Source organism: Panthera leo, chromosome C1 (assembly GCF_018350215.1).
Source record: "Panthera leo isolate Ple1 chromosome C1, P.leo_Ple1_pat1.1, whole genome shotgun sequence".
In the NCBI taxonomy this organism is placed as follows: Eukaryota; Metazoa; Chordata; class Mammalia; order Carnivora; family Felidae; genus Panthera; species Panthera leo.
In genome coordinates this window covers 37126609-37154474 of record NC_056686.1, presented here as the reverse complement: position 1 = coordinate 37154474, position 27866 = coordinate 37126609, and the positions used below count along the sequence as shown (strand labels likewise).

Genomic DNA, 27866 nt, shown 5'->3' with positions numbered 1-27866 from the left:
GAATTTTAAAAAATGCTTTTCATATCTACTTTTAAAATTTTGATGTTGAAATTGGTGCATGGTACAAATAGAACCAAAACCAGGGTGATGAGAGTTATCACTTATTTAAGTCTTTGTGTAATTTTACTCTTCATGAAAGAGAACTGTATTTGAAAACAAATGTGAAACCACATGACATCATACATAGTATTTGATACATTCCTAGGCTGGACCCAATTCTTGTAAGAAAAATCATCTGTGGTTTGAGGGATCAGGGAAAGTTTTTTTCATCTATGCGGTGTTACTGACTCTGGGCCTTGAAGGGTATGTAGGATTTTAGTAGGTGGAATTGAGAGATGGCGGAATAGGGTGGGTAGAGAAAATAGTATGGGCACAGTGAGAAAACACAGGCTCTGAATTGTCTAGTACTGTAATATTTTATGGAGAGCCTTTATTACATCTTTTAAAAAGGAAAGTCTCCTTTATTTGGTATGCATCATTGAAGGTCTTTTTAAAAAATCAATTAATAATGTAAATGATGTATATTTCTTTGCTTGCATGTTTGCTCATCACCAGACCCTTTGAGATCTTTAAGAATGTCTTCAAGAGTGTCCCCAAGATCTAGCAAGATGCCTATTAGTACATAGAGTGATGGTGACAATAATGAAGAGAAAGAGTTGTGCAGGGTGTTAATAAGATTTGGTAACTAATTGGATGTGGCAGTGGAGGAGGTGTAGGATTCAAAAGTACTCCTGCTAATTGCAGTGTAATACCCTGGTTTGGATCCTGGAACAGAAAAAGGACATTAGTGGAAAAATTGGTGAAATTCAAATAAAATCTGGAGATTTTTGTCATGCACCAACGTTGGTTTCTTGATTTTGAAAAATGTGCCATAAGATGGCACAGGGGAAACTGGGTGAGGAGAGTGTACAGGAACTCTGTATTATCATCTCTATCAATCTAGACCTATTCTAATATTGAAAGTTTATTAAAGATGAAAATAAAAGTTATCCTAGGATTTTCAGCCTAGATGACCTAGGGAAGCAGGGAAGAGAGGATGAGTTCAGTGTAAATATCTGTTGCATTTGAGCTGCTTTTGGAAATGAAGATGGTGATACTCAAACATCAGAAGAGTGGAGGTGGGCTGATGACCTAAGACTTGGAAAAGTAGCAGGTGGAGATTTGAGCTGGAAAGTAAAGATTTGAGAGGGAGAAAAAAGAAAGAAGGCAGATTTCTGTATTCTATTTCTGAACTCATTTGTTAACTATCCACGTGGAGGGGAGCACGGAGGGAGGGGAGCAAGAACCTCATGTACAGTAAGTCAGTTATTACTGAATATTAGTCAAGATTCTTTGGCTGCAAGTAATATAAACCACTTTGAAATAATTTAAGCAAGGAAGGGGAATTTACTGGAAGGATATGAGGATGTTTCATGAAAACCAAGGCCAAGAATGGGGCTGGACTTCAGGAAAAAACTAGAACTGGAAACTGGAATACCATTAGGACTGTTCAACTATTGTGTGTGGCTGATTTACTCATTCTTTCTTCACTGCTTTGCATCTTAAAATACAGCTCACCCAAAGCTCCAAAGGGTATGTGTTACACAAACCAGGTTACTGTCTTCAGTCTTGTTTCAAATTGCAGAGAACCTGAATGGCCTAGTTTGGATTAGGGTTTAATCCCTGGTTCAGCGGTAAGGGGGGTGAGAAGCACATAATAGGAACATGTCTTTTGGAGTCCTACCTTTGTTAATTGCAGGGGTGGTAGTCCCCAGAGAAAGTGTGTGTGTGTGTGTAATGTAGAGGGGTGGTGGACAAGGAGCTGCGGGTATCGTGAGCTAACCAAACGTACATAGATAGCAAACATCTATGTTTGCTCCTATAAAACTCTCTACTTACTATATTACAGTTGCTTCTCATCCATAAGCTTTGGGGATCTGAAACACTACCTTATTCACTATTGTATCTCATTAGTTAACATGATGCCTGAATCATGTGTGCTGAATAAGAGATCATTGAATGAAGTAATTTACATGTTTAAACTTACATTCTGAAATTATTTTCAAACTGCATAGATTCATATTCAGTAATTCAGCTTGGATGATCTAGGGTGGTTATTACTTATATGCAGAAAAATGCGTTATTAATAATCATTAGAATAAGTGACTTTTAGAAACATGTTTCTTCTACAATGATACTTAGTTTCCTGAAGGTATATATTGATAAATATTCCAGAAGAGTAGCAGCACTCATGTAACTTTTTTATAATTGTCCTTTCTTAAGACAGGTTTTAATGTTTTATGAATACAAAATTAAATCATTCATTTATTAATTTTTTTTTTTTAATCGCCCAGGTTGACCCTCAAAGTAGAAACCATTTTGACTTGGATGTACTTTTTGATTTTAACTATTTCTTTAAGTCATTATGCATAGCAGTATTTCCCAAGTTGTGGAATGCATACCACTCAGATTCAAAAGATAATTTGGGATGGTTTAAAGATGAATGTTTTATATTTTGTAAATACATTTATTCTTAAGAGTAGTGGAAAAATACAGCACATCAAATCTGTGGTTTCACAGAAATGGTGAAGCTAGGTAAAAATAAAGTGAGTTGATTTAAAGAAAAACAGTAAGCCAATAAGAGTAAATGTAAATAGTTCTGCAAATAATTGTGCAAATGCTCCATAAAGTTTGGGAAACATTTGATTCTTAATACTTGCCTGATATGCCCCTGAGTAGTCTCATAAATAACCGTGTTTAAGGATAAAAATCACAGAGCCTAGGAATTTGTATTTATATTATTTTCCCTTGTTTTTCATAACAGCAGTTTTCAGTACACATACGTACACCCCAAATCATATTCAGAACCTTAATATGTAAAACACATCATTTGAGAGCCACACATCTTGAAGAGAGGGCCCAGAATGTCCCCTTTACCTTTGTGCACCAGTTTTCTGTCTTTTCACCTAACCTCTTTATGGCATTTCTGAAAAAAATATAATCTGAAGACATTTCTAGGTAATAGTGTTAAAATAATAGAGTTAGTCTTAGAGGTTTGTCAGAGGTTTATTTTTATAGTAGAATATTTGTTTCAGTATCTGGCTCATCATTTAACCTCTAGGTGCCAGCTTGTTTTGGAATGCAGCAGGCGATGGTCAAGAGCCTGAATCTCAGCTGAGGCAAGATGATACAAAGATTTCCAGTGAGGACATGAATTTTTCTGTTGATATTAATAATGGAGTCACAAGTCCTCCAGGTAGTGCATCTTCATTAAAAGCAGTTGATATTCCCAGCTTTGAAGAGAGCAACATTGCTGCGGAAGAAGAATTTAATCAGCCACTTTCTGTATCCAGGTAAGGTGTCTTCGATTCAGTATTCATCCTCCTGTTTTTCTTTTTAAATTCTAATATTCTTTTGGTGTTCTAACTCAGAAACTTTGTTTTGTAAATGGTATTTTCAGCTGTAGTGGCTCTCCTTAGATGGTTCTTATGTAATCGACAATTCTGACTCTTCTAGAACCATTCCCAGATGTCAATCTTTGGTTGTGTTACAATCTAGCTGAATCAGAACATCTGAAGAAAATTTCAGGAATACATATGCCTAGGCCTCACTGTAGATTCTGATAGCTAGATCCCAGATGGAGATGGGCCCTGAATTTTGTGAATTTTTAAAGATTCTGCATATTGCAAAAATTTATATATCTATGAATTTATTTTTGTAAGATACAGACTGGGTGTTTATATATGAAATGTTATCTGAGATTTACTTCAAAATAATCTGGTGGGAGATGAAATGGCTAAGGGGATAATTGGAATAAGATTGGTTGCAAGTAGCAAATATACAAAAGTTGCAAGTTGCAAGATACAAAACTGTGTATAATAGTTTGTTATACTATTCTCTTGTGTTTGAAATTTTTCATTATGAATTTTTTTTTTTTTTATTAAACAAGGATTTCAAAGTAACTTAAGATCCTCAGGAAATTAGGAAACAAATTCAAATATCTTTGAGCTTCTGATATGTGCTGCCATAGAATGAAGCCCTAGAGATGAGCAGTAGGTCAGGAAAAGCTGCTAACTTAATGGAATTTTCATGACTTAAAAGAGACAAACAATAACCATATAAGTAACACATAATTTAATGTCATATAATGATTACTGCTCTGAAGAGAATAAACCAGGGAGGCGCCTGGGTGGCTCAGTTGGTTGAGCGTCTGACTCCTGTTTTCTGCTCAACTCATGATCTCACAGTTCATGAGATCAAGCCCTGCATCAGCCTTTGTGCTGACAGAGCAGAGCTTACTTAGGATTCTCTCTCCCCTCTCTCTCTGCCCCTCCCCCTGCTCATGCACATGCTCTCTCTCTCTCTCTCAAAATAAATAAATAAACATTAAAAAGAAAAAAAGAACCAGGGTTATTAAGTGGAGTGTGACTGGGATGGTGGCATGGGAGCGAGGGATATATTAAGTAGGGCATGGTGAAGGAAGCCTTTGCTGAGGGATAACATCTGAACAGTGCCTAATATGATGAGAAGGAGCCAGCCATGAGAACATCTGAAGAGTGTTCCAGGTGGAGGAAATAGCAAGTGTAGACCTTGAGGTATGCATGAGCTTGACTGTTCAAGAAACAATTAGGAAAGCCGTTGTGGCTATGATGGGGTTCTTGAGCAAACGGCTAAGAAAGAATTCTTGAGGCCTCTTTGGTGCAAAGGGGTGATTTAATTACAGCAGCAGGACAGAACCTGTGGGCAGAAAGAGCTGCACTGGGGTTGTGAGGAGTGACTGATTATATACTTTTAAGTTAGTGGGGTTAGGGATAGCGTAGTTTCTAAGGAATTTGAAACCAAGGCTTTCAGGACCTTGAGGGGCTAGCTACTGTTAAGACAAGGCTACTCTTATTTTTAGTCTTTAATAACACAAAAACATTAAGGAAGTAAGGCAGCCATGAGTTGCTTGAGGAAGGTCACACTCTGCAGGTTTCAGGTGTCTATCAGGGGGCTGCAAGCTGTAAAGAGATTTAACTTATGTTACATTTCTCTTGCCTTTGTTTCTCTCATCAGCAGATATGGTGACCGAGGGAGAGAGAGCTTAGGAACTGTGGTCAGAGATACAGGCAGGAACCAAATTATGTGGGGGCTTTGCATTATGTAGAAAGGAGCTTTGAATTTACTCCATGCTTATTAAAGCCTGGGTGTATTTTAGACAATAGAGTAGTGTGATCTGATTTTTTTTTTTTTTTTTTTTTTTACTGTTTATTTATTTTTGAGAAACAGAGGGACAGAACTTGAGCAGGAGAGGGGCAGAGAGAGAGAGGGACACAGAATCTGAAGCAGGCTCCAGGCTCTGAGCTGTCAGCACAGAGCCCCATGCAGGACTTGAACCCACAAACTGCAAGATCATGACCTGAGCCAAAGTCAGACGCTTAACCGACTGAGCCACCCAGGCACCCCTGATTTTTCGTTTTTTAAATAGCTGTTTTGTGTCAAATGAACTAAAGGGGTTTAGAATGGAAGTAGGGAAACCAATTAGTATAGTCAAGGCCAGAGGAGGTGAAGGCACTTGGACTTGTGGAAGTGCCGGAAGGGATCAGGTGTAGAATACATAGAGTGCATCTTGACAGTAGAGGAATGATGTAGGTGTAACACACCACATGCAACAGCAGTTAAAAGAGGTGAATTTGGTGGTGGGATGGCGTGGGGCGGACAGTTGGTTATTTTTTTAAATTATAAGCCTTGTGATAATATTTGACATTTTTAATTATTCTGATTACCATATTCTGTGTCTTTAGAACTCGACCTAGTGTATGGTTCCCCATGTTACCTACTTATATGAGTTCTGTGATAGAAAGAGCAATTTAAGGTGAGCCCCGAGATAAATCCACATTTTATTTGGACTAATTATAGAAACAGAACAAAGGAATGAACTATGGTTATCCTTATTTCTCCTTCTGGACTTCTGTAAACTGCAGACTTCTTTCTAGCATTATGGGTGTCTTCCCCCTGAAATAGTTTCTAAGTCAAAACTTTAAACATCTCCAATCCAATGTGGTTTTTAACTTTTGAAACATATCTCAGTTAATTAGTAGAATGTTAGTTAATTGCTTTTTCAGAGCAGTTAATCAGCTCTATTGATTCCAACACATAGCTAGATATAAATCTGATCTTTGTTCAGCATAATGTATTGATTTGGATTAAATACTGTCTCCATTGTTGTCCATAGTGGCTTTGGTGCTTCTGTAGGATTCTTCCCAAACATGTGGTCTGATTCATGATGTGCTTCCCACTGCTAAATGTTCATACATGGCACCTAGCCATCCGGGTTCCCTGTCCCCCTTGGATGTCTTCCTGGATCTCTCTTTCTGATGTTAAAGCAGTCTATGAGGGATAAATTTATTTGCCTTGAAGGAAAGTTGGTAATTAAAAGCTTTTTGCCGCTGAAGAGTAGTGGTATTTATAGACTTTCATGTGAAACAATCCTTATTTTTCTTTTAGAAGTTATACTTTGGGGGCACCTGAGTGACTCAGTCAGTGGCGCGTCCATCTGCAGCTCAGGTTGTAATCTCGCGGTTTGTGAGTTTGACCCTCACATCAGGCTCTGTGCTGTCAGTGCAGAGCCCACCTCGGATGTTCTGTCCCCCTCTCTCTGCCCCTGCCCCACTCGTACCCTCTCAAAAATAAATAGAACATTTTTAAAAATTCTTTGGGTATACCACTTGCTGTATTATTAGACTCATCTTTTATTTTTATTTTTATTTTTATTTTTGTGTTTTGGAGAGAGGACAAAAGTGAGCAAGGGGCAGAGAGAGAGAGAGAGAGAGGGAGAGAAACGGGGCTCACCTGGAGCTTGTGTTGTTTTTTGTTTTTTGTTTTTTAACGTTTATTTATTAGAGGCAGAGAGAGACAGAGCATGAGCATGGGAGGGGCAGAGAGAGGAGGAGACACAGAATCTGAAGCAGGCTCCAGGCTCTGAGCTGTCAGCACAGAGCCTGATGCAGGTTTCAAACCCATAAACCATGAGGTCATGACCTAAGCTGAAGTCAGATGCTTAACCGACTGAGCCACCCAGGTGCTCCTTTTTTTTTTCCCTAAACCTGGGGCTTGTGTTTTTACCAGAAGTGGGGCTTGTGCTCACCTGAAGCAGGGCTTGAGGTCACCCGATGTGGGGCTCAAGCTCATGAACTGTGAGATCGTGACCTGAGCTGAAGTCAGATGCTTAATGCCTGAGCCACTCAGGTGCCCTAGAGTCATCTTGTAAAATTTTGATTTGAGGTGCCTCGCTATCTCAGTCGGTAGAGCATGTGATCTTGATCTCGGGGTTGTAAGTTGAAGCCCCACTTTGGGTATAGAGATTACTTAAAAATAAAATCTTTTAGGGGTGCCTGGAGGGCTCAGTCAGTTGAGCCTCCAACTCTTGATTTCAGCTCAGGTCATGATCCCAGGGTTGAGGGAGGGTTGAGGGATTGAGCCCAGGGTTATGGGATCAAGCCTGGAGTTGGGCACCATACTGAGCATGGAGCCTGCTTAAGACTCTCTCACCCTCTCTCTTTGCTCCTCTCTCCTGCTTTCTCTCTCCCTCTGCCTTTGCCCCTCTCCCCAACTTGTGCATGAGTGCTCTCTCTCTCTCTTAAAATTAAAAAAAAATTTTTTTAATCTTTATTTTTAATTTTTTAGTTTCTTTACTTTGAGAGAGAGAAAGGGCACAAGTGGAGGAAAAACAGAGAGAGAGGGAGAGAGAATCCCAAGCAGGCTCTACACTGTCAGCACAGAACCCAAGGTGGGGCTTGAACTCATGAACCATGTGATCATGACTTGAGTTCAAATCAAGTCGGCTGCTTAACTGACTGAGCCACCCAGGTGCCCCAAAAATAAAACCTTAAAAAAAAAAAAAGATAAAATAAAATTTTGTTTTAATCTTAAATCTTTTGAGGTTAAAATCTTTAATGTTTTGGTTCTTTTCTTTTTCTTTTGTTTTTGCTTGCTATGTTAAACACTAAGACAGATACGCATATGTAGGTCTTTTTTTTTTTTTTTTTTAATTTTAGGGAGAGGATGAATGAAGGAGAAGGGCAGAGGGGGGGAGAGAGAGAGAGAGAGAGAGAGAGAGAATATGAATCTCAAGCAGGCTCAGTGTGGAGCCCAACACAGGGCTTGATCCCATGACCCTGGGATCATGACCTGAGCTGAAATCAAGAGTCCGATGTTCAACCGACTGAGCCACCCAGGTGCCCCTAAACAGATATTTTAAGATTCTTGAAAATGCAGTTTGGAAGAGTGATTATGATTAAGATCATGGGGTCAGGTGTCAGACTGCCTGGATTTGAATCACAGCAGTGTGACTGTAGGCAGGTTTCATAATTTATGGATGACTCAGTTTTCTCATCTGTAAATGGAGAGAATAAAAACACCTATCTCATAGGGTTGTTGTAAGGATTAAATAAGTTAATATATGTAAAGCACTTAGAACAGTGCCTTAGTGCCTAATTACTTTTATCATCTAGCTAAAGATGGAGTAAGGCAAACTCAGTAACTGACATGGACTCTCCATAAAAATAAAGTGCTTTGCAACTGTTTGGATGATAAAAATCCTGCTCAGAACAAGTAATTTCCCAAAAAGCCATAAAATCTCTATAAAGACTAGATTTCTGCTTCTACATTTAAGAGGTTTGGTGTTTTCACTAAAGTGAAATTAGTTAACATGGTTGAAGAAAAAGGTTCAATCTGATGTTTGGGGAATAAGGGGAAAGCAACAAGAGATAAAGAGAACTAACACTTATGATTCGCCCACTATGATTGTCTGGTACTGTGCTAGGCACTTTGTATCTCCTTTAATCCTGTGTCATTTTTTTCAACCCAGGGAAGTGGATATCATTTTTCCCTTTTCATGGATGAGGAAACCGAGGCCCGGATTAAAAAATTTGCCCAAAGTATGATGAACACACAGATGACTGTATCATAAATGAGAATATATGTGACATAAAAGATAAAAGGAAGTGCTAATGGTGGCTAAAAGAAGCAAGAGAACATATCCAGTTAGGGTTTTAGAGGAAGCAGACTTTTAAGATGACCCTTCAAGAGCAGATAAGGGTTTGACAAGAGTGTGCCAACATAGATGCATTCAAGCAATAATTCTTGAGGCCGTGGCATTTGAAAGTGCAGATAGATATCTGGGCCCTTCACCAGTTCAGCGTCTCTGAAGGGTGCGGGCCAAACAGTTGTGTTTTTTAAAAACTTACTTATTTATTACTTAATACAAGTAATATTGTTGTGTTGCCAAGATTGAGAACTACTGCGCTGGGGACTTAAAATATATGGGCTGAATTTAGAGTATTATTAGTTATCCATTTTGTTTAGAAGTAAAACGGGACATTGTGAGAAATTGGCTGAAAAGCCAAATTGGCTACCAAATTTTGGAGAGCTTTGATTGGCAGAATAAGAAATTGTATTTGTTTTAAGAAATCATTTAAGGTATTTGTTGTTTTGCTAAAAAATACGTTTACATAAAATTTACCATCTTAATGTTTAAAGGTACACTTGGGTAGTATTACGTATGTTTACATTGTTGTAAGACAGATCTCCAGACCTTTTTCGTCTTGTAAAGCCAAAACTCTATATCCGTTAAAGAACAACTCCCCTTTCTCCTCCCGCCTCAGCCCCTGGTAGTCATCATCATTCTACTTTCTATTTCTCTGAATTTGACTACTTTAGATTCCTTGTATAGGTGGAATCATACAGCATCTGTCTTTTTATGAGTGCCTTATTTGACTTCGCATAATGTCCTCAAGTTTCACTTATGTTGTAGCATGTGACAGGATTTCCTTCTTTCTAAAACTGAGTGATATTCTATTGTATGTATATACCACATTGTGTTTATCCATTCACACATCGATGAACATTTGGGTTACTTCTACCTTTTGGCTATTGTGAATAATGCTGTTGTGAACATAGGTATACAAATATCTCTTTGAGACCCTGTTTTCGATCCACCTGGATATATTCCCAAAAGTGAGATTGTAGGATCACAAGGTAGTTGTACTTTTAATTTTTTGAGGAACCTCCATACTGTTTTTCATTGTGGATGCAACCATTTTACAGAACTGTCAACAGTGCGAAGGGTTTTGTTGGCCAACACTTGCACTTGTTATTTTCTGGAGTTTTTTTTGATAGTGGTAGTCTTAATGGGTGTGAGGTAATATCTTATTGTTTTTGACTTGCACTTTTCTCTCATGATTACTGATGTTGAGCATCTCTTCATATACCTGTAGGCCATTTTATATCATCTTTGAGGAGAAATGCCCTTTGCCCATTTTAATTCGGTTGATTTTTTGTTGTTGAGTTAGAGTTCTTTATGTATTTTAGATATGAACCCCTCATCAGATGCATAATTTGCAAATAGTTCTCCCACTTAAGGTTTTTAAACATGTGCTTTTTTTCTGTGTATAAGATTTACCTGAAACTAATATACTGAAACTAATAATACATGAGACTAATATAACATTGTGTGTCAACTATACTAAAAAAAAATTTTTTTTTTAAGATTTAATTCTCGGTATTTAATTAATTAATTACACCAGATTTGAATACTAAAGGAAATTATACAACATAATTACACCGAAGTTCTTTTAAGTTTAGGATAAATTCACTGGTGTCTTTACTGGTTTAAATGTACTTTTATCTTGAGGAAGGGATGGAGTGGGTGACTTGGAGAGCTCCTTTCTGGTTTTAAGAACAGTGTGTCTTTGTGTCTGAGAAGCCAAATGGTGATTATAATAATCTCTATTTGTAAATTTTATTATTTGTTAAAATATTTGTGCCTTGTGGGGCGCCTGGGTGGCTCAGTTGGTTAAGCGGCTGACTTCGGCTCAGGTCATGATCTCGCGGTCTGTGAGTTCGAGCCCCGCGTCGGGCTCTGTACTGACAGCTCAGAGCCTGGAGCCTGTTTCAGATTCTGTGTCTCCCTCTCTCTGACCCTCCCCTGTTCATGCTCTGTCTCTCTGTCTCAAAAGTAAATAAACGTTAAAAAAAAAAAAAAAAAACCTATAAAAAAATAATCTCTAATATTAAAAAAAAAAAAATTTGTGCCTTGTATTTTTATTGTATTATTCCTTCTTTAGGATCTCAGACTTCTTAATCAAATTATATTTGAGAAAAACAAACCAAATGTAGAATTGTATCTTTTTTTTTTTAATTTTTTTTTAACATTTATTTATTTTTGAGACAGAGACAGAGGTGTAATTAATACCCAATATTAATTACTGATGATTTTGTATTTTCCTCATTCCATCTACATTTTTTTTTAATGTTTTTTAACGTTGGGGCGCCTGGGTGGCGCAGTCGGTTAAGCGTCCGACTTCAGCCAGGTCACGATCTCGCGGTCCGTGAGTTCGAGCCCCGCGTCAGGCTCTGGGCTGATGGCTCGGAGCCTGGAGCCTGTTTCCGATTCTGTGTCTCCCTCTCTCTCTGCCCCTCCCCCTTCATGCTCTGTCTCTCTCTGTCCCAAAAATAAAAAAATAAAAAACGTTGAAAAAAAAAATTTAAAAAAAAAAATGTTTTTTAACGTTTATTCATTTTTGACAGAGAGGCAGAGTGCGAGCGGGGGAGGGGCAGAGAGAGAGGGAGACACAGAATCCAAAGCGGGCTCCGGGCTCCGGGCTCCGGGCTCCGGGCTGTCAGCACAGAGCCCGAGGCGGGGCTTGAACTCAAGGACCTTGAGATCATGACCTGAGCCAAAGCTGGAAGCCCAACCAAACGAGCCACCCAGGCGCCCCATTCCTTCTACATTTGTAAATTGGATTTCTTCTGTAAGGAAAAGCTGTTTTCCTTTTCTTCTTATGTGTTTATTCATTTGTTTGTGTCAGTGTGTACTCCTGGGCATTACTTTTATTCTAAGAGTTATAATTCAAAGTATTATTATTTATTTTTATTTGCTCAAATTGTTCCAGTTTAGGTTTTTGGAAACTCTTTTAGATGTTTTTTTAAAGTGTTTATTTTATTAATTTTGAGAGGGAGAGTGAGCATGCATGGCACAAGCAGGGAAGGGGCAGAGAGAGAGGGAGAGGGAATCCCAAGCAGGCTCTGTGCTATAGCACAGAGCCTGATATGGGGCTTGATCTCAACAAACCGTGGGAAATCATGACCTGAACTGAAATCAAGAGTCAGATGCTCAACCGACTGAGACACCCAGGCGCCCTGGTCTTTGGAAATTCTTTTAGATTGGCTTCTGTTACCTCTGGAAAAGCCCCCATCCTCTTTCACGTGTGTTCTTATTTTTTGGCACCACAGGATGTTCCAGGCCCACCTTGTATTTTCCCTGCCCCAACCCTGGATTCAAACACAGAAACCAGGAGCAGTAGTACCAGAGAACATATTTAGAAGTCAAGATCTGGGCACTAGGTGTACTCATTGCTACTTTGTATCTGTGCTTCTAGGCCCTCCTATCTAGGATACACCCCCCCCCCCCATATTTATTTCTATATGTATCTATCTATATTTGAAAATCCTTGACTTCATACCAATCCTCTGATTCCAGTCCAACACATCCCTTTTTCTTATTTATACCTTCTTTTCCTAACAGTGAGAAACCTGGCTTTCATGTACACTATACTTATTTGTTTAGTTCTAGTGTACACATAAAGTAGTTTTGGAATTGCTTAAGAATTCTGAAATGGATTTACTAGAGTATATTTCTTTATAATTCTTTTTACCTTTAACCGTACAGTATCCAATGAAATACCTCTTTCCATAGCTATTTAGGTAGGTTATTTTCTTCCACACTTCCTTATGTGGTTATTTGTTTGTAATATCATTAGGTTGATTCGTTACTGTTTGTTCCACTTGGGGGTCCCTCCGTATTCTGGTTGATTTTATTTGTGGTTTTTAAACGTTTATTTATTTTTGAGAGACATAAAGAGACAGAGAGCAAGCAGGGGAGGGGCAGAGAGAGAGTGGGGGAGACACAGAATCTGAAGCAGGCTCTAGGCTCTGAGCTGTCAGCACAGAGCCCGACGTGGGCCTCGAACTCACAAATTGTGAGGTCATGACCTGAGCCTAAGTCAGACACTTAACCAACCGTCTGAGCCACCCAGGTTTCCTGTATTTCTTTTGCACAAACGAGCATATATATCTATGTTTTCTTTTTCTCTTTTTACTTTTTTCAAAGAGAGAGAGCGTGTGTGTGAGCAGGGGAGGGACAGAGGGAGAGGGAGAGAGAGAATCTTATGCAGGCAGGCTCCATGCTCAGTGCAGAGCCCAATATGGGACTTGATCTCATGACCTGAGCCAAAACCAAGAGTCAGATGCTTAACCAGCTAAGCCACCCAAGGCTTCCCTGTGTCTTTATTTTCTTATTATACTTCTTTTTTATGTGAAGTGTAGAAAAGTAGCATACCATAGGTATTTTTTGAGCTTTTTTTCCTCTTAACAGTATATACTGGAAATTACTACAAATCAGTCCTAGTGATCTTCTTTTTTTATATAACTATATAGTACTCCACTATGTGGATGTACCATAGTTTAATAAACATCTACTTATGAACATTTTGACTGTTTCCAGTAATTTTTAGTTATAAGTATTGCTATAGTGATTACCTCGTGGTATGTGCATTTTTGAATTGTTTTAGAAGTGGGATTTCTGCATCCACAGTTAAGTGCATATGTAATTTTGTTAAATATTACCATGTTTCCCTGCAGAAAATTGTACCAGTTTGTGGTCTCAACAGCAGTGTATGAGACTACCTATTTTCCCAGAGCTGTGCCAACAAAATGTTGGCATATTTAAAACAAACTTTTTGCCAGTCTGATAGGTGATAAATGGTATATTGGTGGAGTTTTAATTTTCATTTTAAAAATTATGAATGAGTTGGATCACTTCTTCATGTCAAGATTTATTTTGATAACTTTGTGAATTGTAAGTTTACGTCTCTCACATATTTCTGCTAGAATCTCAGGTCCTTCACCCTTTACTTTTTAAGTGTTCTTCTACATTAGTGATGTTAGCTCTTTGTAGTATATGTTGTGCTCTTTGTAGTATATGTTGTGCATGTTTTCTTCCAGTTTGTCAGTTGTCTTTTGATTTTGTTTGATGTTTTTTGCCATGTAAAAATTTTTATTTCATGTAGTCAAATTTATGGATTTTTTTCCTTAGAATTATGACTTAACTGGTATTTTACAAATATTCATTTCAGCTAATATTTACTGAGCTTATCAAGTACCAAACGAGTACTAGGCACTTCATATCAAGTTAAAATTAAGTAATATGGGGAAAATTGGAAATAAGCTGAGTTTTAAAGAAGACTTATGGTTAGAAGAATTATACTATACCTCTAAAATAAAATACTGTGTAACAAAGCTTGTTTTCAAGAATATTTAGTGAAATGAAAAGATACTTGTGATATTTTGTTAAGTTTTAATTTTTTTTTTAATGTTTATTTTTGTGAGAGAGAGAGATTGGGAGCGTGTGAGCAATATCAGGGGAGGGGCAGAGAGAGAGGGAAACACAGAATCCAAAGTGGGATCCAGGCTCTGAGCTGTCAGCACAGAGCCCGATGAGGGGCTCCACCTCATAGACTGCGAGATCATGACCCAAGCCAAAGTTGGACACTTAGCTGACTGAGCCACCCAGGCGCCCCTAATGTTAGGTTTTAACAAGCTGCCTCCAAACTACCTTTGGTATGGTACAGTTTTTCAGAGAAAATACTACTTGTAAAAATATATATATATATATAAATGGAAGTACTCTAAAATGTGGTTATCTCTAGGCATTAAACTATGTATGAGTTTTATTTTCTTCATATTTGGTATAACTTTGGGCAGTATCTAACCTCTCTGCCTTAATTTCCTCATCTTTCAAATGGGCATAATATGTAGTAACTATCTTATATGTGTTTTTGGTATATGGTAAGTATTTTACAAGATAATGCACTTGAAACAGTGCCTGGCCTACAGTAAGCTTTCTGCTAGCTGATATTTTATTATTTCTCTACTTTAGCCACAGATTATTGTTCTTACAAGAAATGTTTTTTTAATATTGTGTTCCATAATAAATGTAAAGATATGTGTTTATATGCTAAGTTTGAAAGTAATAAATGCTTATTGTAGAAAATTTGAAAAATATAGAACAGCATAAAGAAGAAAAGAAGTACTACCAAATATATAATGTGATTATAAATGGCAGCTTATGAACTCTCCATTTGCCAGGAACTTAACTATATTTTAATTCTTTTTTTAACGTTTGTTTTATTTTTGAGAGACAGCACGAACAGGGGATGGGCAGAGAGAGGGAGACACAGGATCTGAAGCAGGCTCCAGGCTTCTAGCTGTCAGCACAGAGCCTGACGCAGGGCTCAGACTCACAAACCATGAGATCATGACCTGAGCCAAAGTCAGACTCTTGACCTATTGAGTCACCCAGGCACCCCTTAACTATATTTTAAAACTTGAAGTGAAGAAATGATACATTTATAATTTTTAGATACTCTGAAAATTTCCTTTGTATCAAGTTCAGGAGAAATCAGCAGGTTGTTTGCCTTTTAAAAAAAAATTGTCTAAATATAAATAACATGACTTAAAAAGGTGTCATGGTCTGGCTTATATACAGCCTTATCAAGATGAGATCTGAAAATACAAGCCAGAATGCTGCTTGAGTCTTATCCCTTTCTTTCAAAGTTACTGCACTTCAAATATATGTTAAAGGTGTCTTGATAACTAACACTTACATTATTTATATATCCTTCCAAGCAGCTCTTCTCCAGGTGTGAGAAAAGAACCTGATGTGCCCGTGTTCCTTGCAAATTCTGTGCCAGCAGAGAGTATAAGCATGTGCTTACAGAGTGGACCAACAGAGGGTGCTAGTAACAACCCTGTAACATCAGGCGAACCCAAAACTGAGCAAGCGATACAACCCTTGCCTCCTCAACCATCAGATAGGCAGAAAATATACCAGGATTTATTGGTAAGAAATGTAATGCATTTCATTTTTTCTGAGATGATTATTTAGTTTAAAGTAGACTAGTTAAGCCTCTCCTGTCTTTAAACTGATTGGGACTTTGATATAAAAGATTTCCCCAAATTAATGATACATAATTTATTTCCTTTAGCTTTTCATGATTATGATAACCTAAATTCAGTAATTTAGTATAAGCATGCCAGTCATCAGATACTTAGATAGGTGGGGGGGGGGGGGAGTGGAACCTGATTTTAAAACAGAAGTGTTGATATTATGCCAAATTCAAACTAAGCTAGTACCAGAAAAAACAAGCAACAATTTGCAGGAAGTTTGAAAGTTGAAAAGTAGGAGAATATTTATGATAATATTTACTGAGTTCAGGTAAGCAGATTTTTATAGACTATTTAGCTTAGTCTAAGAAATAAACTAAGTAAAGGGAATAATATAAAGATGAATATGGTAGTCTCTGCTCGTGAGAATCTAGGGGAAATAGCACATGGATAATAGTAGCAAGCAATTATAGGACAGGCCGAGAAGTGCTATAAACAAAGGCAGCATGGACTAAAAAGGGATAATTCTGGTTGGAGGAAATAGTCACCTAGTCGTCTTGGAAAAGTTGGAATATAAACTGAGACTTGAAGGTTGAATGACCCTGGCTGTCACTTCCATCCAAACTGTAGACTTTGGAACACTGGATGTCTCCATGCTTCATAGGGCCCTAAGTACCCATCAATGAACACATAATTGTTATTTGCTTGTGGGGTCCTATACTGGTGCTAGCAGCTGTGGCTCAGTGAATGAAATGTACTCTAATGCCAGGAAGGCAGAGATAGTATCACAGGTCATTCTCATTCAAAGGGAGAAAGGAGAAGAGTCAGATTCTGAACATAAAGATCTAATTTATAACTCTGAAACATTACCATTTTCCTTTCTTGAGAGAGAGAGACTGTGTGTGCACAAGTGAGCGAGGGGCATAGAGAGTGGGGGGGAGAGAGAAGCAGGGCTCACCCGAAGTGGGGCTCGTGTTCACCCGAAGTGGGGCTTGAGCTCACCCAATGCAGGACTTGAACTCACAAACCGTGAGATCATGACCTGAGCCAAAATCAGATGTTTAACCAGCTGAACCATCCAGGTGCCCGAAACATTACCATTTTTCAAACGAAAGCATGATTTAGAACTTTAATTTATAGCTACTATAAACCCTTGAAAACACTTGAAATATTACTGAAATGATTCTAAATTTGGTTTTAAAATGAACAAGTTCTGAACAGACGTTCTAAATTTCCTCAGAGCCTGATGAAATCATTTGTTAAGATGGGCTGCCTTTATAAAAACCCTATAGTATAAAAAATTTCCAAATATATTTGCTTCTTTATAGAATTTGGCAAGATATTATTTCGCTTTTCCCTGGCCTTGCTTATGCTGCTATTTACACTTTTGTTTCCTAAGATTGTTAATAGTGATTTTTCAAATACATTTTTTTTCATCAGAGTCAAGTGAACCACCTACTGAATAGCTCCTCCAAAGAAGCTGAGCAGCCGTCCACCAAAGCAGTAATTATCAGCCATGAATGTACCAGAACACAAAATGTTTACCATACAAAGAAAAAAAAACGTGATTCAGGGCCAGCAGACAAAGATTGTGTTCTTAATGCAACCCTTAAACAACTAAGAAACCTTGGAGTAAAAATTGATTCTCCCACTAAAGTGAATAAAAATGCACATAAAGTGGATCATGCCAGGTAACTTTAAAATTTGTTTTAAAAGATCAAAAAAAATTGTAGATGTATTGCAGCGGTCTCATGAGAAAAAGTATAAGCTCGCCACTCCATTCAATTGATGCATCATGAATTCAGGGCCTACTATGTGTGTGATGACTAAGAGATCATCTCTACCCTTTAGGGTCTTCATTTTAGTAGGAGAGTAGGTTTTATATACATAAATCCCTCCTGGGGGAAGATGCCAACAAAATGCTCTGGAAGGCTTGGAGAAAGAAATGGACTTTACTCATTGTTGGTGTCTAGAAGGCCTTCCTGGAGGTGCTACGGTCTGCACCACCTATTGGACGTTCGGTTATGCAGTTGTGTCGACTAAAAGGCAAAAACATTCCTTTCCCTAGAAATGGGTTTTCAACAGTCTAGTCATACAAACTTTACTTATTGCTTACCTATTACAATTGGCCATGTTTTTCTGTTCAGATTCTTCTTCATCAAAGATGATCTTTATCACATACTTATTTTTAAAAGGATAAAATCTGAAAATTATATTATTAAGGTTAGCCTGTTTTCTGTTAATTATTTTTGTTTCATAGTTGCAAAAGTAGCATGGTCTCATGTTTTAAGAAAATATTAAATAAAAAAGAGAAAAGATTAAATAATACAAAGAATATCAGATAAAATGCAAAAGCTCCCACTCCCCAAATTCCTCAGTTTGACTCCTCTTAACTGTTTCTTTTGTGTTCTGTAAAAATGTTGTGCATATTCAGGTGTATATGTGTGTGAAGAGTGTTGCAATCTGTTTTTGTTTTGTTTGCTTAACATTATGTCTTAGATACTTTTCTTTATAGGTATATGTAGTTCTTTCTCATGCATTTAAACAGCTGCATAATACTCTGTTGTACACAGAATATAGTGAACCTGACCTCTGTTAATGGACTTAGACTGAATCTCTTATTTCTTATCTCAAACAATGCTAAGTAAACATCTTTCTACAGGAGCTGATACAAATATCTTTGTAGGATCAACTCTTAGAAGTAGGCAGGATCAGAGGATATATGCATTTAAAGTTTTGGTAGTTGTTGCCATTGCCCACCAAATGAGTGTACCAGTTTATGTTCCTACCAACAGTATAAGAGAGTAAGGCTAGCATTTTTGAAGGTTTTATCTCAATACTGTAAGACAGAGGCTGTATAACGTCTGTTGGAATATACAAATTATCCTGCCATCTGTGGAACACTGTGTTTTGGTGTGGTGCCTTTGGGGAGTAGTTTTTAGGTAATTATTTCTTCGTAGTAGTTACCCAGTTTTAATGTCTTTACAGTAAAACAGTGGAATTAATAAATTTTCAGCATATAATGAAACTTGATTTGTTTTTTAGATGCTTAGAATGAAATGGAAAGTAGAGCCTTTTGATTTACCATTGTGGGGTAGTCATTGTTTTATCAAGATTGTTCTGTTCTTTATTTACATAACAATTTACATTGTAAATCTCTACTATGAAAATTATATGTGCTCAGGGTTGGCATTTTAGGAAATGAAGAGAATGTCATTTGAACTAATAACATCCAAAGAAAATCAGTTTTTTAAGAAACAGTTGCAGGGGCACCTGGGTGGCCCAGCTGGTTGAGTGTCTGACTCTTGATTTCAGCTCAGGTCATGATCCCAGGGTTCGGAAGGTCAAGCCCCGTATTGGGCTCCATGCTGAGCATGGAGCCTGCTTTAGATTCTCTCCCTCCCTCTCCTTCTGTTCCTCCCCTACTTGCACTCACTTACTCTCTTTCTCAAAAAATAAAAATTAGGGGGCTGGGAGGGAGGGGAAGGTGGGTGATGGGTATTGAGGAGGGCACCTTTCGGGATGAGCACTGGGTGTTGTATGGAAACCAATTTGACAATAAATTTCATGTATTGAAAAATAAATAAATAAATAAATAAATAAATAAAGCATTTTCAGTATGATTCCAACGTTAACAAAAATAAATAAAAATTAAATTAAAAAAAGGAACAGTTGCAATTTTACTATATATACAATTTTAACATTTTTCTTTATGAATTTTAATATTGTGGGCTATGCCCATTTAAAAAATTTGATTAGCAGTTGAAAAACTCATAGATATATGTTCATAGATAGGATTTTAATTTCATATAAGATAATTTTCCAAGGAAGTGAAAGCCAATATGAAAAAAATTGTTTTTCGGTTCAAAGCAATATGTTAAATTAGGTATTTCCATAGAGGGGTAAGTAACATAGTTATATCTTTATATGAAAAAAATCTTTTAGATTTTATTATATGGTATAAGTTGTATAAAATATTGTAGAACTTTGGAAATAGAACTTGATATTTGTTTTCATTGTCAAAGTAATATAAACTTATTTTGTAAAATGTAGAAAAACCATATTCATCCCAATCAAACTCATTTATTATTAAAACTTTGCTTTTGTATTTCCTTTTCTTTTTCTAAAATAATTTTTTAATTCTGGAGAATTTCTTTTTTTTTTAATTTTTTAAAAATGTTACTTATTTTTGAGAGAGAGAGAGAGAGTGTAAGCTGGGGAGGGGCAGAGAGAGAGGGAGATAGAATCTGAAGTGGGCTCCATGCTGTCAGGACAGAGCCCGATGCAGGGCTTGAACTCATGAACTGTGACATCATGACCTGAGCCGAAGTTGGACGCTCAACTGACTGAGGTACCACTCTAATTTTTCCCCCCTCTAAAATAATTTTCAACAGCAACCATTTATTGAGCGTTCATAGTGTGTGAGGAATTGTGCTGAATTTTTATGCAGTATTTTTCATTTAACCCTTAGTAATCTATATAGTAGACACTATTATTATTCCTGTTTTATAGATAAGGAAATTAAGTACCAATTTGATCAAGGCCCCCATACCTGTGATTTTAGACCTACTCTCTCTAATTCCAAAGTCCATAGTTTGTTTTTTGTTTTGTTTTATTACTGTTTTGCTCTCTTGCTTATTTAATTTTTTGGTGAGGTCTGATGGTGGTGTATAGTTTGCTACTTTGTGTTTTGACCGTGTTGTGTCTACCAAAAAAAAAACCAAATTCTTTTTGGCTTTACACTGGGAAATAAGCATGTTTTCCAAATTGTTGTAACTCTTACCAACCATCATCTGTAATGGGGATATATCCTAATCTATTAAGTGGGATATATAGCATTTGTTTACCTAACCCTTCCCTTTTGTCAGAACAGAAAAGAACTTGTCAAGTTGGCTTCAATTTATTTATTTTTTTTAATTTTAATTAAAAAAAAAAAAGATTTTTATTTGGGGGGTGCCTGGGTGGCTGAGTCGGTTGAGTGTCCAACTTTGGCTCAGGTCATGATCTCGTGGTTCATGGGTTTGAGCCCCACATCGGGCTCTTCGCTGTCAGCGCAGAGCCCACTTCGGATCTTCTATCTTCCCCTGTCTATACCTCTCCCCTGCTTGCGCTGTCTCTCTGAAAAATAATCAGACATTAGGCGAAAAAAAGATTTTTAAGTAACCTTGACACCTGACGTGAGGCTTGAATTTACAACCCTGAGATGAAAAGTCACAAGCTCTTCCAGCTAGCCAGTCAGGCGCCCCAATTTCTTACTACTTAATTTTTTAATGTTTATTTATTTTTTGAGAGAGAGAGGGAGAGAGAGCTCAGGGAGGGGCAGAGAAAGGAAGACAGAGGATCCTAAGTGAGCTCCTGCTCAGCAGAGAGCCTGAGAGCCCAGTGCAGGGCTCAAACTCACAAACGGTGAGATCATGACCTGAGTCAAAGTCAGGCGCTTAACCGACTGAGCCACCCAGGTGCCCCTTTTGAAATGTTGCTGTAATGAACATCTTGTTGCAAAGATTGCATTTTTTTTTTTTTAGTTTAGGATTATTGCCTTACAGTCTCAGAAATGGAAAGACTAAGTCAAAAGGGTAGGAAAATTTTAAAGCTGTTGTGACATTGCTTTCTGAAAGAGAAGGTTTTATAGTCTTACCAGCTATATGTATTATTTCGCCAATACTTTCATTCATTTTACTTCAATAAATACGTATTGAGCTTCTATTTTGAGCCAGCTCTGAGAGACATCATGGTATACAAGATAACCTGTTGAAGACATCTTTGCCCTCACAGAGCCCATTGTGCAGTGGAAAAGACACATAGTCAACTATGATATATTCTGTTACCGCCTATGAAAAGGAAGGATATATATAGTATGTTGTAGAAACACATAGGAGAGGTACCTAACATTAGCAGTATTTTCATACTGTATTATAATTACACTATATTAAAATTGTCCTTTTGAACATGTGTGCTAATTTAGACCAAAAATATATTAAACTATTCTTTTTTTTTTTTTTTAACGTTTATTTATTTTTGAGACAGAGAGAGACAGACCATGAACGGGGGAGGGGCAGAGAGAGAGGGAGACACAGAATTGGAAGCAGGCTCCAGGCTCCGAGCCATCAGCCCAGAGCCCAACGCGGGGCTCGAACTCACGAACCGTGAGATCGTGACCTGAGTCGAAGTCGGACGCTTAACCAACTGAGCCACCCAGGCGCCCCTAAACTATTTAATTTATGTTTTATTGATTATTAATGGCTTCTGCATATTATTATGATTAAACATGAAACCACACTGAAACTGTTTCTCCAACACAAAGAAGTGAGATTTTGTTTGTCATTAATCTTAGGCTGAAAGAATCTAAAGCCTAATTAATTAATTCATATTGTTTTTTGTCTTAAGCTGTTCTGTTTTTTAACAACTTTGTTGTTGTTTAATGTTTATTTTTGAGAGACAGAGAGCACAAGTAGGGGAGGGGCAGAGAGAGAGGGAGACACAGAATCTGAAGCAGGCTGCAGGTTCCCAGCTGTCAGTATAGAGCCTGACTTGGGGCTCGAACTCCTGAACCATGAGATCATGACCTAAACCGAAGGACGCTTAACCGACTGAGCCACCCAGGTGCCCCAAACTTATTTTTTTTAGTATAATCTCCTACCACTGTCTGCCAGCCTTCCAGCTTACCCACCATTGGGATTTGCAAGGTTCCTCACTGTTACTTTCACCTGGGATATTCTTTTTCACCTTTCTGCCTGCCAGAATCCTCTTATCCTTCAAGGCTGAACTCAGATGGCAGCTCCTTTGTCAAGCTTTCCTGGGCCCCTCACCAGAATATTGATGTTTTTACTCAGACTACTTGTTCCTAATATAGCCTATTCTATAGCCTATTCTTGTGATAGGTTTTCCAGCAAGATCATGAGTAGTATATATCTCTGAATCTTCATTGCTTCTATCACACTTGGTGGGCCTTCCATGAGTCATTTGCTGAATTTGTGAAATCCCATCTGTTTGGGTCATCATTGAAGCATACAGTGAATGCTTTATTTTTAGCACCTCTGTGGTACTTAATGTCCGTATTTGTGGCCTTGTTACCTTTTAACATCTATGAGTATAATATCACTGGTATGCTTAAAAGTTCATAAGGCAGGCGTTTAGAATTTAAGGTACATTTTCCTATGGAAATAGTGTTACAAATTGTAGTTTAGTAATCCAGGAAAGTACTCTTTATAATTCTTACAATCTACACTGTTCCCCTAGTTTATAAACCACCTATTCTTTGTCATTGTACCTATGTGAGAACTCATTTCATGTACAGACTTCGGAAGCAGATCCTCCCACCAGATGAGTAACTGAGACAAGGGAAGGAAGATTTCCTTTCTGCTTTCCAGGTTCAGAACTGCAGAGATTAGGAGGGTCCAAAGGCAGGAGAGCAATGAAAGAAGGTGCTAAACAACCCCTAGAAATTGTAGGGAAGATGGAGATTGTGGTTTGAGGTCTGGCAGCAGCCTCTACAGGCATATTTCCAATTCCTTTCAAATTCAAAACAGATCTTAAGCAGTCTCTTTAGTCGCTTCCTTCCTTTCTACTTATTAGTTGAAAACCCAGTGTAGGATAAGTAGGAGTTTACTAATTGGTATTCAAACAGAACAATAAAGTCAAAGTTAGTTTTCATCTTTAAGTTGGAGTAATTTTTGTAATTTTGGAATAGTTGTTGGCCTGGGACTCTCCTATAGGAGCATAAATGGACTCTCATCATCCTTTTGAGACTGTCCATCTAATGAGATGCTAACATAGTATATTTGTGCTCAAGGCTGTTAGGATTTGATTAGTGAGTGGCCTCCTGTTGTTTCTCATCTTTAATTACCCTAGTGTTTATATGCATTCGTTTTGAGCCTTATTGATCTGTTTTGTTTTCAAAGTAGTGTTGTTTCCCCTAACCCCTAATTGAAATTAGCTAGCTGTGTTACACAACGAAACTTGAAGAACCTTCTAAACTGATAGTGACTGGTTTATGGATGTATATAGATTCTTTAGCTATTCTATAATAAAAGAAGATGTAATTCAAATTAGACCTACTTTTTGTAAATATTTAGCATTTTGAATTAGAAGTTTTAATTTATTTACATTAATATTATCTCTAGAGATATATATTTTTTAACATGTACAGGTCTTCTGATTTAATATGCAAATTGCTTATAATTTTGAAGAAATAGGCAAAGAAAGTAGAAAAGATTTTATATTTAGAAAATATTATCACTGTGAACATTTCATAAAAGAATAATGTCTAGATATATTGGTGTCTCTTCCATCATATTAAGTACCTAAGTACCAAGAAGATTAAGGGAAAATTATAAGGTGGTTTTAAAGACCAACATTATTGAGCACACTGTTTCATTGTTTGATGATGATATCATTGGTTTCAGTAATATTAATGGTTGAAAATAGCTTCTTCAAAATTTCAGATACTTCTCAGAATGAAAATACCTGCTCATTATTTGGGTTTTATGGGGGTAGGGATGAAGACAGTGGCTGGCACATATAAAACAACTGAATTTCTTCATCGGGTGATATGCAAAATTACAGTGTATTTGAGTAGAATATAATGTTTACCACAACAAACAGTACACAAAAGACTCTAATTTTTAGGGAACAGAAAAACTGATACCAAAATAATAGTGAAACACAGGGGTGGTAGAGCCCTAGAGAATAAGGCGACCTGGGCTCAGCTTTTCAATTCTTAGCTGTTCAGCTTAGGCAAATTAGTAAAAAAAAAAAAAAAATCCCTATTCCTTAGTGTTTTCAGCTATAAAATAAAGGTAATAGTACTTATTTCTTTAATTCATACAGTAAATATTCAGTAAGTGCCTACTATGTGCCAGACACTGTTTAGGCACCAAGGATATTGACATGAGGTGGTGGATTTAAACATACCTGCCCTCATGGGTTTTCATGAAGGAGCTAGATGATAAATAAGAAATGTGAATTAGGGGCGCCTGGGTGGCTCAGTCCATTGAACGTCCAGGTCAGCTCAGGACATGATCTCACAGTTCGTGAGTTCAAGCCCCTCATTGGGCTCTCTGCTGTCAGTGCAGAGCCCACTTCAGATCCTCTGTGCCCCACCCACCTCTGCACCTCTCCCTCTCGTGTTATCTCTTTCTCTCCCAAAAATAAACATTTAAAAAAAAAAAAAAAAAGAGGGGCACCTGGGTGGCTCAGTTGGTCGAGTGACCAACTTCAGCTCAGGTCATGATCTCAGTTCATGAGTTCAAGCCCCGCGTCAGGCTTTGCACTGATAGCACAGACTGCTTCCGATTCTCTGCCTCTCTCTGCCTCTCACCCGCTCATGCTTGTGCGCTCTCAAATAAACATTAAAAAGTTAAGAGAAAAAAAAGAAATGTGAGTTAAATATATGGACTGCCAATAAATGATGTAAATGTGAACTGTTGTATAGAGTGTAGAATGAGGTTGGAATATTTGAAACGCAAGATACCTCTGAGAAAGGTTTCTGTGAGGATTAAATGAGATACTGAGTGTGCCTGGCACATAATCAGGCATCAGTAAAAATTAGCAGCTATTATTATTGTATTTATGATATAAAGGAAAAAGGAAAGTCAGTTAGTTAATATTAATGAGATGACACCAACCAAAAGTAAGTTGAGGATTATATCTAATGAAAGAAAATTAGTGTATACAGAGATACATACAGTAGCCCATATCCAGAGACTGGTTGATGTTTTTCACTCATTACAAATGGAGTCTCTTCAACTACAGACAATTTCATATTCTGAGCTACTCACCAAAGCTTGTAAATGTTACATTATCAGATATTTGCTCTGTTTGATTTTATTTATTTATTATTTATTTATTTATTTATTTTTACCAAAATTGAATGGCTTTTACATTTGGGGGCATTGTATTTGTTCTTAAAATCATGACTGATGTATAAATTTAGGAGAACTAGTTTGTGTTCCACTTTTAGTCTTTGAATCATGGATTACCTTCTAGTGTACCATATTTATCTCTTGAATGTACCTGGATCATTAAGACTTAGATGTTTGCACACTCAGATCAAAAAGCACCGTGAATCCTGAAGCTGGAAACCTTTTGTTGCTTTCTTAGAATGGAACACATTTAGAATAACAGCATTTAGTACTCAAAATGAGATAAATGATGGCCTGCTCCATTGTGTCTTTCAGTGTGTTGGCATGCATCAGCCCCGAAGCAGTGATTTCTGGATTAAACTACATGTCATTTGCTAATGCTGGTATGAGTGGCTTAAGCCCCAACGGCGTGGATTTGAGCATGGAGGCGAATGCTATAGCTCTGAAATATTTAAATGAAAATCAGCTGTCACAACTATCCCTCAGTCGATCAAACCAAAATAACTGTGACTCATCTTTTAGTCTTCTACATATTAATACAGACAGAAGCACAGTGGGGCTTAGTTTAATTTCACCAAACAACATGTCATTTGCAACCAAAAAATATATGAAGAGATACGGACTCATTCAAAGCAGTGACAACAGTGAAGATGAAGAGGAGCCTCCAAACAATACAGAGGGCAAGAGTGAACATTTACTGAATCAAAACCTTACATCCACACCTGAGCAACTAGACTGTCAGAAAGAGCCCTCTAGGAACACCTGTGAAATAATTAATTGTCACAACTGTGAACCCGTGAGCACCCACACAGATATGCCAGTACTGAGAAATATTACAAATGAAGTTGTGCGGCCAAAAGCAATGCAGCAATTGAATGAAAACCCAGCTTTCTTATTAAAAAACTTTAAACCAAGTCCTGCAGTGAACTTCCGAACTGGAAAAGCAGAGTTTACCCAACATCCTGAGAAAGAAAATGAAAGGGACTCTCCAATTCTTCCCGAAAGTTTAAAACCTGAAACTTTAAAGCAGATGAACAGTATGAATTCAGTAGGCACCTTCTTAGATGTAAAGCGGCTCAGACAGTTGCCAAAACTATTTTGAACCTTAAACTCACCACCCTCCTGATGTGAGGATGGGGTGTCTCCCAAAGAGACTTAGGGAAGCCAGAGCCACTTGGTGGTTTGGGGATCCCTAAGCATTCTCAGGGCCGCTCTGTTTCTTGGCAGCAGCTGATGGCCAAAAGCCGAACAAGCAACCTGATGGTCTGGGAGATGGCTGACTGGTGGGAGGTGAGGTTCTCTGTTCAAATAGAGCCGTTCAGCATCACTGCGACTTTTTAAAAAAAATCCCGAGACCAGTCATTTAAACAAATTTACGTACACAGTTAGTATCCAGCTCTAAATCTGAACTGTTCTTTGTGAAAAGTAAGTCTATTTTCCTAGCATGTTGCATCTCTGCATCTACCCACTATCACCTAAAAGAACATGAGATAGACTTATCATGACCCTCACTAAATTAACTAAACCCACCCTTATTGAATTTAAGGGAAAGTTTTATTTTTAAAAATAACCTGAAGATCTTTTACACAACAAGTATATATGTTCTCTTAATTAGGATGCATATTTGTCGAATTCTGTGGAAGTAAAACTCTTGCAGTCTGGTAGGTTGATGTTATGTAACATTTTCAACATTATAGCACTAGCTATCACAAAATAAGAAAATTACTGAGTATGAGTGTGTTTTACAGACTTTGAGTATTTCACGTGTTTTAATATTTTTTAGTAGAACTTAATAAAAATGTTCAGATTTACTGTTTTCCTTTGTACTCTGCTATAACGTATCCTTCTTTCTACACTTGTTAAAAAAAAAAAAAACTTTTTAGACTCCCCCAAAATTATAAAAATAATAGCAGAGAGTTCTGGTGTACCCTTTAGCCAGTGACCACCCCCCCCCCCCCAATGATAGTATCTTACATAACCATAGCAAATGATCAAAACCAAGAAATTGACATTGGGTACAATATTAGTAACTAAACCACA

General features: G+C 37.5%; 1 protein-coding gene across 7 annotated transcripts in view; it reads left to right on the top strand.

Moving 5' to 3' along the window:
• Positions 1-27642, top strand: part of STIL (STIL centriolar assembly protein) — a 77082-nt gene extending 49440 nt beyond the window's left edge. For 6 of the 7 annotated variants that reach the window (XM_042951059.1, XM_042951062.1, XM_042951060.1 and 3 more), the window contains 4 exons: positions 3101-3332; positions 15706-15919; positions 17404-17654; positions 26142-27642. In XM_042951059.1, coding sequence (XP_042806993.1) covers positions 3101-3332; positions 15706-15919; positions 17404-17654; positions 26142-26928 — 1484 coding nt within the window. In that variant the 3' untranslated portion in view covers positions 26929-27642. The remainder of the gene's footprint in view (positions 1-3100; positions 3333-15705; positions 15920-17403; positions 17655-26141) is intronic. The other variant, XM_042951061.1, reaches the window with a different exon arrangement.
• Positions 27643-27866: the final 224 nt, after the last annotated feature.